General features: G+C 38.9%; 1 protein-coding gene across 7 annotated transcripts in view; it reads right to left on the bottom strand.

Annotated features, from left to right (window-relative positions):
* CSNK1G1 (casein kinase 1 gamma 1) overlaps nt 1-13,054 on the bottom strand; it is a 197,648-nt gene that overhangs the window by 95,071 nt on the left and 89,523 nt on the right. For all 7 annotated transcript variants that reach the window (XM_074392832.1, XM_074392834.1, XM_010351633.3 and 4 more), the window contains exon 3: nt 135-175. In XM_074392832.1, coding sequence (XP_074248933.1) covers nt 135-175 — 41 coding nt within the window. The remainder of the gene's footprint in view (nt 1-134; nt 176-13,054) is intronic.

Genomic DNA, 13,054 nt, shown 5'->3' with positions numbered 1-13,054 from the left:
CTGTGAGATCATATGCAAAAAAAAAACCAAACCATTAGTATTTTTGTGAATGAATGCTTAAAATTATTTCCTATAAAAATATATAAGCAATGAGAGCACCAAAACATTAATTACAACAAAAAGATTCTACTCACCAGTTTAATTGCTACATATTCATTGGTGTAGAGATTTTTACCTAAGGGGAAAGCAGATGTATATGTTTTAGTGACATTTATTCTGGGAAATGCAAAGCAAAATATTATCTCATAGGGTCATGAGAAATGTTATAGTCTCAATGCTGTTCATATAAATAAAACTTGATTTATAAGTGAAAGCTACACAGATAATGAGATCCAGCATCACTAAAACAGCTTAAAATTCAGAAATTTAAACCACACATGAGAATTTTCCTAAAAGAGAAAACAAATTATTCTCTCCTACACACACACACGTTATTTAATATTTCCCAACTATTAAGCCATAAGGCAATTCAAGAAGAAATCTCAGAATTTCAAAGAGATTTTCACTCTTGGCACAATAAACACAAACTTTCATCCTTGAAACGAACTGGCAAATAGAATTCTATATATTTTGTAATGGTATTTAGCATTAATTTTAGATGGCATAAAGGACAGTGTGAATAAAACCAATTATTGCCCAAACCTCCTTTTGGAGAATTCATCTACTGCTTGCAAGCAGATGATTCTCAAAGCTGTTTTACTGTTTACCAGAACAATAGCTTTATATCTTTAACTATTTACAGAAACAGATCTTCAGCCAGACAACACTTACACATCTCAAAGTCCTTCCTGAAGTAACGGTTTTTCCTTTAAACTTCCTATTTCTACAAATGTAATCAATATTCCTAGGCATTTAGATTAAGAACCTGGAATGATGATGATGACCAGCACAAAAACTCACTTAGTGAACCTGTATATACGCTGGTGACTCAACTCCTCCGACCTCCCTACCCTCACTGATCCTTGAAAGTCTTAACTTTAATTCCTTCTGAGTGTTTAGTACATATCATATAGTTTAGCCACTGCACTGAACTTCATATCTCTTCTTCCACATTTGCCTTATTTTATCCAGCAAGGGTGTAGATATCTTGAGAAGAGGGATTTTAAGTTTTCTTCAATACCCTATGGTGCTTAAGACCATGTTCCGCACATACGAGACACCCAAAACACTCAAAATCTCAACTGATTAAAAGTTACTGATATTGTATATATAGTATGATTATTTTAAAAATAATTTATCAGTACATGTTATATTCCAATACACAGCTGAATATATGTGCATGAAAAAGAATATAGTTCATTTTAGTATTTTCTGATTTGTATATAATCCACTGCTTTTATAAATAAAAAAAACAAGCTGGGTGTGGTGGCTCACGTCTGAAATTCCAACACTTGGGGAGGCTGAGGTGGGTGGATCACTTGAGCTAAGGAGTTTGAGATCAGCCTGGCCAACATGGTGAAACCCTGTCTCTACTAAAAATACAAAAATTAGCTGGGCATGGTGGTGAATATTTGTAATCTCAGCTACCTGGGAGGTTAAGGCAGGAAAATCACTTGAACCCGGGAGGCATAGGCTGCAATGAGCTGAGATCACACCACCGTAATCCAGCCTAGGTAACAGAGTGAGAGTCTGTCTCATAAATATATAAACAAACAAACACAAAAAGCTGTTTACAAGTTATTTACCAAGCTCTAGACAACAGAAGGCTCTCTGCAATATAACTACATCATTAAATTTTTCCATACTGCCATTAGATTGCTGAGCACCTTTACATGTCAAAGAGTACACTAATTTAGAAATAATTTTCGTCTGCAAATAAGATAAAAAGAGGACTAACAGGTTGGTTTCTCAGGTCAAACACCTAAGAAACCATAAGATAAACAACTTCTTTTTTAGGTACAAATAGAAAATAGCCATAACTCCCCTATATATAGTATTTGCATTAAGCTTCTAAAGGTTACTTTATGCTTCTTATTCATGTTCTCACCAAAACAATTTTAAAATACATTTCATGAAATTATAAAAAGGATAGTAATAAGAAAGGAATAGATGAAACTGTAACAAATAGCCAACTCCCAGGCAGATTAATACTTTAATTTGGCCCAGGACTTCTTGCACACCAGATGTGATGCTGCACAAAGATTTTTCAGGACAGCTCTTCCTGAAATGAAATTAGCACTGTTACTGTGACTTAAAACTAATTTTAAGGCCATGTGCAGTGGTTCATGCTTGTAATCCCAGCACTTTCAGAGGCCAAAGTGGGTAAATTACCTGAGGTCAGGAGTTCGAGACCAGCCTGGCCAACACGGTGAAACCTCATCTCCACTAAAAATACAGAAATTAGTCGGGGGTGGTGGTAAGCACCTGTAATCCCAGCTACTTGGCAGGCTGAGGCAGGTGAATCACTTCAACCTGGGAGACAGAGGTTGCAGTGAGCCAAGATCATGCCATCACATTCCAGCCTGGGAGACAAGAGCAAAACTCCGTCTCCAAAAACAAACCAAAAACAACTAATTTTAGCACAGGCGCAACCCTAAGAACTAACATTTAGATGAAAAAGGTCAGATTATAAACATTTGAAATTATAAATGTGTTTAATGGTCTTTCTGAATTATAAATGTGTTTAGGGGACTTTCTGAATTACTGACATCCCCTCTTCCCCAAGTTTTAGTAAAAAGAATTACTAGGAGGTAGGGGAAACACTGGCACCAAAATTTACCCATTCAGTGTACAGTATACCTATACTGTTAAAGAATTAATATAGCCGGGCGCGGTGGCTCAAGCCTATAATCCCAGCACTTTGGGAGGCCGAGGTGGGTGGATCACAAGGTCGAGAGATCGAGACCATCCTGGTCAACATGGTGAAACCCCGTCTCTACTAAAAGTGCAAAAAATTAGCTGGGCATGGTGGCACGTGCCTGTAATCCCAGCTACTCAGGAGGCTGAGGCAGGAGAATTGCCTGAACCCAGGAGGCGGAGGTTGCGGTGAGCCGAGATCACGCCATTGCACTCCAGCCTGGGTAACAAGAGCGAAACTCCGTCTCAAAAAAAAAAAAAAGAATTAATATAGCCGGGCGCGGTGGCTCAAGCCTGTAATCCCAGCACTTTGGGAGGCCGAGGTGGGTGGATCACGAGGTCAAGAGATCAAGACCATCCTGGTCAACATGGTGAAACCCCGTCTCTACTAAAAGTGCAAAAAATTAGCTGGGCATGGTGGCACGTGCCTGTAATCCCAGCTACTCAGGAGGCTGAGGCAGGAGAATTGCCTGAGCCCAGGAGGTGGAGGTTGCGGTGAGCCAAGATCACGCCATTGCACTCCAGCCTGGGTAACAAGGGCGAAACTCCGTCTCAAAAAAAAAAAAAAAAAGAATTAATATATTGGAAACATATGCTTTAAAGTAACAGATCTTCAATTCAATAGACACAACATTCAAGGCAAACTAGGTGATATATGTGGTGGTGATACATGTGTCGCAGATGAATAAACCTAGACAGTGATCTATGAACAAGAAGAGAAGGCAATTACTAATCACAGAGATTAGGAGAGCCAGGTAAGTTTCAGAACAGAAAGTCTTTCCTTTCACCACAGCTACCTCAGCCATATCCCCCATAATCATAAAGTATGAGTAGGATTTTAACAGTTGAAGAGATAAGGACATCTCAGGTATAAGCAAACAAATAAAAATGAGAAGGCAGAAGGCATAGGCTGAAAATGGTGGATGGCCTCATCATGCGGATCAGGAAGGGGTGAGAACCAACAAGGGGTGGGTAAGGCAGCAAAATAGCGTAGAAAAGTAAGATTAAGTCTACATTAACAAAGACATTAATACCACTTTTCCCCTTTCCTACTTCCTGTGTGATTGCAGAACATCAATGCTATCTTAAATTTTTAAATGAAAGGTTCTGTGACCTGATAAGATCTGTGATTTTGCATAAGTATTGTGAGGTAGTACAAGATTAACTAGAAAAATAAGAACAGAAGTAGGGAAAAACATCTGAATATTTAAAGTTTATCTACACAGTTACCAGACATCTAAGATGAGCAACCTCAGTTCTCACCCTTCATAGACTATATTCTAGCTCCTCACACAAGGTCTTCTATGTGCTGGCTCAAAAGTTTGTCAAATAAATCACATGAAGCATGAGTGTTAAAACAGAAATACGAACAAGTTAGTAGAAGAGCTTGAATAAGGGAGGGTAATGAATTTGGGCACAAGCAGCACTTGAAGTGAGCCCTGAAGGATGAAAAGAGGAGAGAATAAAAGGCATTTCCTATTTTTAAAAAATACTAATTTGAACAATGATACGGAGAAATGATTTAAAAATGCACAGGATAGCTGGGCGCGGTGGCTCAAGCCTGTAATCCCAGCACTTTGGGAGGCTGAGGCGGGTAGATCACAAGGTCAAGAGATCAAGACCATCCTGGTCAACATGGTGAAACCCCATCTCTACTAAAAATAAAAGAAATTAGCTGGGCATGGTGGCGCGTGCCTGTAATCCCAGCTACTCAGGAGGCTGAGGCAGGAGAATTGCCTGAACCCAGGAGGCGGAGGTTGCGGTGAGCTGAGATCGTGCCATTGCACTCCAGCCTGGGTAACAAGAGTCAAACTCTGTCTCCAAAAAAAAAAAAAAGCACAGGATTTGATATACTGTGGGTAGACCCATATAATCGGAGCGTACAGTGTGTGGGAAGAAATGGAAGGAAAGCCATAAAGATCCACTAAGCTAAGGATACATTATGAATAATATTGAATGCCAGATCCCCACTCTGAGGTATGTATATCCGTGGGTACATGTGAGTGTGCCAAGTCTTTTGTGTGCTAAGCTATAGGACAAGTAAGATACACTTTTCCTGGATCCTCGTTTTCATCTGAAGACTTGGATAAAATCTTTTTTTATATAAAAACAAACTTACGCCACGCGCAGTGGCTCACGCCTGTAATCCCAGCACTTTAGGAGGCTGAGGTGGGCAGATCATGAGGTCAGAAGTTCAAGACCATCCTGGCTAGCATGGTGAAACTCTGTCTCTACTAAAAAAGAAATACAAAAATTAATTAGCCAGGCATGGTGGCACATGCCTGTAGTCCCAGCTACTAGGGAGGCTGAGGCAGGAGAATAGCTTGAACCCAGGAGGCAGAGGTTGCAGTGAGCCGAGATCATCCCATTGCACTCCAGCCTGGTGACAGAGTGAGACTCTGTCTAAAAAACAAACAAACAAACAAAATACAACTTACTATATTATAGAAATGATGCATAGATTTCTTTTGAAAAAAAAAAAAAAATGCAAGAGTGCAAAGAAATCCTGGGCACTTATGTATTTGTTTCTTCCACATGAAGTCTTGAGGAGTCTCATTCAGTATGGAACCTTTTTCTTATTTTTCCTGTTTTTAGCTGGGCAGCCACATTTCACAGTGCAGCTGACTTTCAACTAAGCTTTCCATTTTTAGCTCCTTCTCCATCCCACCTTTGTGAAATTCCTAGTGTCTCCAATTCCTAAGCCTATCTGGTATATTAACTGGCCTGCCCCTTTAGGCACCCAGCCTTCTCTGTGGTGCTAAGACAGTTACCACCTAACCATCTGTGTTTCAGCTTCCAAAATTTTGTCACATTTCTCAATCTGTTTTCATCTTCTCTTCCATTTTCTTTGCTTCCTTGTAGCTTTATGTCTTTTTGGTTTTTTTAAAGCCCTTTTCTAAATACACCTTCTAGTCTTAAGACTAAGCCAGCACCCCGTTTCATAAACTTCTACCTATAACTAGTTATACATATATCTTTTTACCTCCACTAGGCTATAAATTTCCAGAGGACAGAATATTTAATTCACTTTTTTATCCCTAGAAACACAATATTTGACTTTCAGTAGGTAAGAGATACTTGCTAAAGTGAACAAATTGACTTGATAAACATAGAAAGGTATTGTGAGAAAGTTCTTGGTTGATTAAAAAGAAAGGCTAATTTAGAATAAGATGACAGATAGTCTTAAATGCAAATATAGGAGTTTTAACTTCATTCTTAGCTTGCTGTGAATGAAGGGAAAAAGCAAATGGTGAAAGTTGTATTTTTAGAATATTAATCTGACAACTATATGACAATAAATTTTTTAAATCTGAAGAAATGGACAAATTCATGGAAACATATATACAACCTACCAAGATTGAGTCAGAAGAAATAGAAAACCTGAACAGAACAATCACAAGTAATAAGAAAGAAGCAATGATGAAGACTCTCCTAACAAAGAAAACGCCCAGAACCTGATGGCTTCACTGCTGAATTCTATCCAACATTTAAAGAACAAATATAAATTCTTTTCTAACTATTCCAAAAAACCAACGAGGAGGGAATGCTTCTAAACTTATTTTGAGTCCAGCATTACTCTGATACCAAAACCAGACCAGGATACAACAAAATAAAACTACAAGCCGATATCCCTAATGAACAGAGAGGCACAAAACCTCAACAAAATACTAGCAAACTAAATCCAACAACATACTAAAAGATGATTCACTATCATCAAGTAGGACATATCCTGGGATGTAAGGATGCTTGACCATATGCAAATTAATACATGTGATATGTCCCATGAACAGAATGAAAGACAAAAACCATTATGATCATCTCAACAGACACAGAAAAGACATTTGATAAAATTCAACATCCCTTCATGATAAAAACTCTCAATAAATTAGGCATAAAAGGAACATACTTCAACATAATAAAGGCCATATATGACAAACCCACAGCTAACATCAGACTGAATGGGGAAAAATTAAAAGCTTTTCCTTGAGGGACTAGAACAAGACAAGGATGCCCACCTTAACCACTTGTATGCAACACAGTACTCAAAGTCCTATCTGGAGGAATGAGGCAAAAGAAAGGGCATCCAAGTAGGAAAAGAGGAAGTCAAACTGTTCCTGTTTAGAGATGACATAATCATTTATATAGAAAATCCCAAAGACTCCACCAAAAAACTATTAGAACTAATAAATGAATTCAGTAAAGTTACAGCATACAAAAATAACATATAAAAATTTAGTAGCATTCTAATGCCAAAAACAAACCAGTGGAAAAAGAAATTGAGAAGGTGATACAGTTTGACTGTGTCCCCACCCAAATCTCATCTTGAATCATAAGTCCCAGGTGTAGTGGGAGAGACCCAGAGGGAGGTAACTGAATCATGGGGTGGGTCTTACCGGTAGTATTCTCATGATACTGAATAACTCTCACAAGATGTAATGGTTTTATAAAGGGGAGTTCCTTTGCACATGCTCTCTTTGCCTGCCACCATGTAAGATGTGACTTTGCTCCTCCTTTGCTTTCTGCCATGATTGTGAGGCCTCCCAGCTATGTGGAATTGTAAATCAATTAAACCTTTTTCCTTTATGAATTAGTCAGTCTTGGGATGCAGTGAGCTGAGATTGTGCCATTGCACTCTAGCCTAGGCAACAAGAACAAAACCTAATCTCAAAAAAAAACAAAAAACAAAAAACACAAAAAAAACAAATTGGAAGAATATTGTTACAATGTCCATTCTGCCCAAAGTGATCTACAAGATTCAATGCAACCTCTATCAAAATACCAATGACATTCAACACAAAAATAGAAAAAAAAAATCCTAAAATTCATACGGAACCACAAAAGATTCCAACTAGCCAAAATAACCTTGAGTAAAAAGGACAAAGCCGAAAGAGTCACTCTACTTAGGTTTTTGTTTTAGAGCAAAAATCTCCTAGAAAACTATAATAACCAAAGCAGCATGGTACTGGCATAAAAACAGACACACAGACAAGTGAAACAGAATAGAGAACTCAGAAATAAATCTACACATTTATAAGTAACTGATTTTTGACAGAGGTGCCAAGAATATACACTGGGGAAAACAATCTCTTCAATAAATGGTACTAGGAAAACTAGATATTCACACACAGAAGGAAGAAAGTAGACCCTTATCTGTCACCTTATGCAAAAATCAATTCAAAATTAATTGAAGACTTAAATGTAAGATCCAAAACTATAAAATTACTAGAATAAAACACAGGGGAATTCCTTCATGACATTCTCTAGGCAAGGATGTTTTCAATGAAATCTCAAAAACACAGGCAGGCTCATGACTCTAATCCTAGCACTTGGGGAGGCTGAGGCAGGTAGATCACTTGAGGCCAGGAGTTCAAGGCCAGCCTGGCCAACAAGGCAAAACCCCGTCTCTACTAAAATTACAAAAATTTAGCTGGACATGGTGGTGTGAGCCTGTAATCAAAGCTACTCAGGAGGCTAAGGCAGGAGAATCACTTGAACCCAGGAGGCAGAGGTTGCAGTGAGCCAAGATTGCACCACTGCACTCCAGCTTGGGTGACAAAGCAAGAACTTGTCTCAAAAAAAAGAGAAGAAAGGCCGGGCGCGGTGGCTCAAGCTTGTAATCCCAGCACTTTGGGAGGCCGAGGCGGGTGGATCACGAGGTCGAGAGATCGAGACCATCCTGGTCAACATGGTGAAACCCCGTCTCTACTAAAAATACAAAAAATTAGCTGGGCATGGTGGCGCGTGCCTGTAATCCCAGCTACTCAGGAGGCTGAGGCAGGAGAATTGCCTGAACCCAGGAGGCGGAGGTTGCGGTGAGCCGAGATTGCGCCATTGCACTCCAGCCTGGGTAACAAGAGCGAAAACTCCGTCTCAAAAAAAAAAAAAAAAAAAAAAAAAAAAGAGAGAAGAAAAAGAAAAAAGGCACAGGCAACAAAAGTGAAAAGAAACAAATGGCATTATATCAAATTTAAAAACAGAGTGAAGAGACGACCTAGAGAGAGAAAATATTTGCACATTACTCATCTGACAAAGGGGTAATATCCAGACTATATAAGGAACTTGAATATCTCACTAACAAAAAAACTCCAAAAACTCCAATTTAAAAATGGGCAAAAAACTAAAATGGACATGTCTCAAAAGAAGACATTCAAATGGCTGGCAGATATATGACAAAATGCTCAACATTACAAATAATCAGAGAAATGCAAGTCAAAACCACAAAGAGATACACCTCACCCCAGTTAAAATGGCAATTATCAAAAGCAAAACCAAATGCTGGCAAGAATGTTGTGAGAGGAAAAATTTTTTTTGTTCTGTTTTGGTAGGGGGTGTGTGTGTGTGTGTGTGTGTGTGTGTTTTGAGACAGAGTCTTGCTCTGTCACCAGGCTGGAATGCACTGAGCCAAGATAGGGCCATTGTACTCCAGCCTGGGTGACAGTGAGACCCTGTCTCAAAATAAATAAATAAATTGGCTCAGTGTGATGGCTCACACCTGTAATCCTTAATCTGGGTGCTCATGTGTTCGATGCATATATACTTCGTTTAGTTAGGTCTTCTTGTTGAATTGAACCCTTTACCACTATGTAATGTCCTTCTTTTTTTTTTTTTTTTTGGTTTAAAGTGTTTTGTCTGAAATTAGAACCACAACCCCTGCTTTTTTGTTTTCCAATTGCTTGGCAGATTTTCCTCTATCCTTTTATTTTGAGCCTATGGGTGTCATTACATGTGAGATGGGTCTCTTGAAGACAACATACTATTGGGTCTTGCTTTTTTTCACTCCCTATTTATTTATTTTTTAAAATTTATGGCCGGGCGCGGTGGCTCAAGCCTGTAATCCCAGCACTTTGGGAGGCCGAGGCGGGTGGATCACAAGGTCGAGAGATCGAGACCAACCTGGTCAACATGGTGAAACCCCGTCTCTACTAAAAATACAAAAAAAAAAAATTAGCTGGGCATGGTGGCGCGTGCCTATAATCCCAGCTACTCAGGAGGCTGAGGCAGGAGAATTGCCTGAACCCAGGAGGTGGAGGTTGCGGTGAGCCGAGATCGCGCCATTGCACTCCAGCCTGGGTAACAAGAGCGAAACTCCGTCTCAAAAAAAAAAAAAAAAAAAAAAAATTTATATTGGGTCTTGCTTTTTATCGAACTTGCCACTCTGTGTCTTTTAAGTGGGGGCATTTAGCCCATTTACATTCTAGGCTAGTATTGATATGTATGGATTTAATCCTGACATTATGTTGTTAGCTGGTTATCATGCTGGCTTGTTTGTGTGGTTGCTTTATAATGTCACTAGTCTGAGTATTTAAGTGTGTTTTTATATTAGCTGATAGTGGTCTTTCCTGTCTATATTTATTGCTCCTTTCAAGATCTCTTATAAGGCAGGTCTGGTGGTGTTTTGGGATGGGGTCTTGCCCTGTCACTCAGGCTGGAATGCAGCGGTGCAATTACAGCTCACTGCAGTCTCAATCTCCTAGGTTCCTGCAATCTTAGCATGCAGCATCACACCCAGATAATTTTTGTAGAGACAGGGTTTCGCCTGGAAGAGGAATTGTCTTGGGCCACACATAAAATACATGAACACTAACTATAGCTGATGAGCTAAATAAAAAAAAATCACATAATGTTTTAAGAAAGTTAAGGGGTTGCAATTTCGTGTTGGGCGCATTCAAAGCTGTGTTCGGTCACATGTGGCCCACAGGCCACAGGTTGGACAAGCTTGGTTTAAATGATTCTCTTAATTAGTGGAGAACACAGTTAGGAGAGTAAACAACATCATTCCACTCTACCACAATGCATTCCTCCAAATTCTCACTAAACCTAAAAGTGATAGACAAATTATAAAATGCTTCTTAGCTTCTATTTTCACATGTATATAAAAGAGTATAATTGCAGAAGGTTAACAAATGAGACAAGCCTAAGTAACACCGAACATGGTGGCTGATACATCAGAAAATGCTAGCTTGCATTTACTTACTTTCTGGGTATCAAAAGAATCAAATACACGTCACCTTCTTCTTATCCTGAGGCACTGGAAGTGACTTGATAATTCTCCTGAGCTAAGCATTGCTTCAAATGAATTCCTTTGCAAGGGCACAAATGCATCATTAAAATTTTATAGGTCAACACAAAATGCAACCATGTTTCAGAAGTTTAGACCATCACTCAGTCACTATCCTAAATAACATACACTAGTCAAAAATTTTGCTCTGGAAGAATTTAATTATAAAGATTGTGTTAAAATCATGTCCATTCAAAATAAATAAGTGCTTCAGCTAAAAAATAAAAATAAAAATAAAAGCATACCAATAACTATTAGAAAGGCAAGCCATTTAATGGACAGAAAAGTACCATTGATGAGCTGGCACAATCCCAAGCACTCAAAGCTTTTAGTATCTGTTGCACAAAATCCACAATGCTTCCCAAGCTCACTTCTTGCCTATCAGTTCTTTTATTGTTAATGGAAAAGAAACTGCATTACACAGTAGTTTTTGGAGCTTTATAGCTAAACTCAGCCCGTTCAAAGCAGCAGGCCTGGATGTGATGCTGTTTATAAAACCCTCTGCATGAAGACTTCCTGTTTCCGTAAGTCACCTACAGAGACAACATTTACCGTAAGCTTCATCAGATACTGCATTATTTCAAAGAACCAGGAGTTCTCAGTCTCAGAGCCATACAGTCTGTTTAGTTAGAGTTCCAGCTGTCACATTTTCTTGCCCTCCAGTGAAAATAGTACATGTATAAATTACTACCTGAAACTTATTAAAAATCCAGCCAAATGAACTTGATGCAATTAGTAGTTAAAACAAGTAAGTACTTTTACACTACTCAGATGATAACTATGTCTATTTAGGACAGGTTGGCCTATTGCCTCCTCCACCCAAAGAGCATCTCTTTTTTTTGGGAGACAGAGTCTTGCTCTGTTGCCCAGGCTGGAGTGCCCAGCCCAAAGAACATCTCTTTAAGTGAGGAGTATAATTGGGGATAAGAAGAGCAGTATGAGCATCTTTTTAATTGAGCAGCATGATTGGGGTAAGAAGATAACAATGGCAATACAACTCTAAAGACAAAAATCAGAGAGGCCAGGCACAGTGGCTCATGCCTGTAATCCCAACACTTTGGGAGGCTGAGACGGGCGGATCACTTGAGGTCAAGAGTTTGAGACCAGCCTGGCGAACATGGTGAAACCCCATCTCTACTAAAAATACAAAAATTAACCAGGCATGATGTCATGAGTCTGTAATCCTAGCTACTCAGGACGCTGAGGCAGGAGAATCGCTTGAACCCAGGAGGTGGAAGTTGCAGGGAGCCAAGACTGCATCACTGCACTCCAGCCTGGGCAACAGAGCAAGACTACATTAAAGAAAAGAAGAAGAAGAAGAAGGAAGGAAGAGGAAGAAGAAGAAGGAAGAAGAAGAAAAGCAGAGAATTTTTTCACTTTTATTAACAGTATTGAAACATTTGTATATTATTAGCAGAAACATTCCCCAAATGATTAGCAGTTAATATCAAGAGAATAACTTTTTTCTTGTGTCAACATTTTTAAAGAGCTTACCTACCAATAACAATAAGAAGTATAATAAAAGAAAATCTTATTAAAGCTTACTTAATATCACTGGGATGGTATATATACAGTATGTTTATTAATAACAAAATAGACAATGCTCAAATGTTTTCTAAACTGTAGAACATGCTCCATTAGTGGGATATAAAGTAAATAAATATATTCAAAGACTTAGAGAATGTCTTCACCAAATTTTTTAAAGAAAAATATGTAAAATAAAAAGTATCAGAGTACATCATACTTAGTAAGGGTAAATATTATTTCATGAAACTTTTCAGATACACACAGATATTAACCATGTATATATTAAATGACAATATTTATTTTTTAGTGTGAGTCATGATCAAAAAAGAATAAGAGCCATCAATAAAAACCTTTTAGCTGGGCGCGGTGGCTCAATCCTGTAATCCCAGCACTTTGGGAGGCCGAGGCGGGCGGATCACGAGGTCAAGAGATCGAGACCATCCTGGTCAACACGGTGAAACCCCGTCTCTACTAAAAATACAAAAAATTAGCTGGGCATTGTGGCGCGTGCCTGTAATCCCAGTTACTCAGGAGGCTGAGGCAGGAGAATTGCCTGAACCCAGGAGGCGGAGGTTGCGGTGAGCTAAGATCGCGCCATTGCACTCCAGCCTGGGTAACAAGAGCGAAACTCCGTCTCAAAAAAAAAAAAAAAAACCTTTTAAAAACAGTTTC

The sequence above is a fragment of the Saimiri boliviensis genome, chromosome 2 (assembly GCF_048565385.1).
Source record: "Saimiri boliviensis isolate mSaiBol1 chromosome 2, mSaiBol1.pri, whole genome shotgun sequence".
NCBI lineage: Eukaryota > Metazoa > Chordata > Mammalia > Primates > Cebidae > Saimiri > Saimiri boliviensis.
Note: the sequence above shows the minus strand (reverse complement) of the source record. Positions and strands in the feature narration are given on the sequence as shown.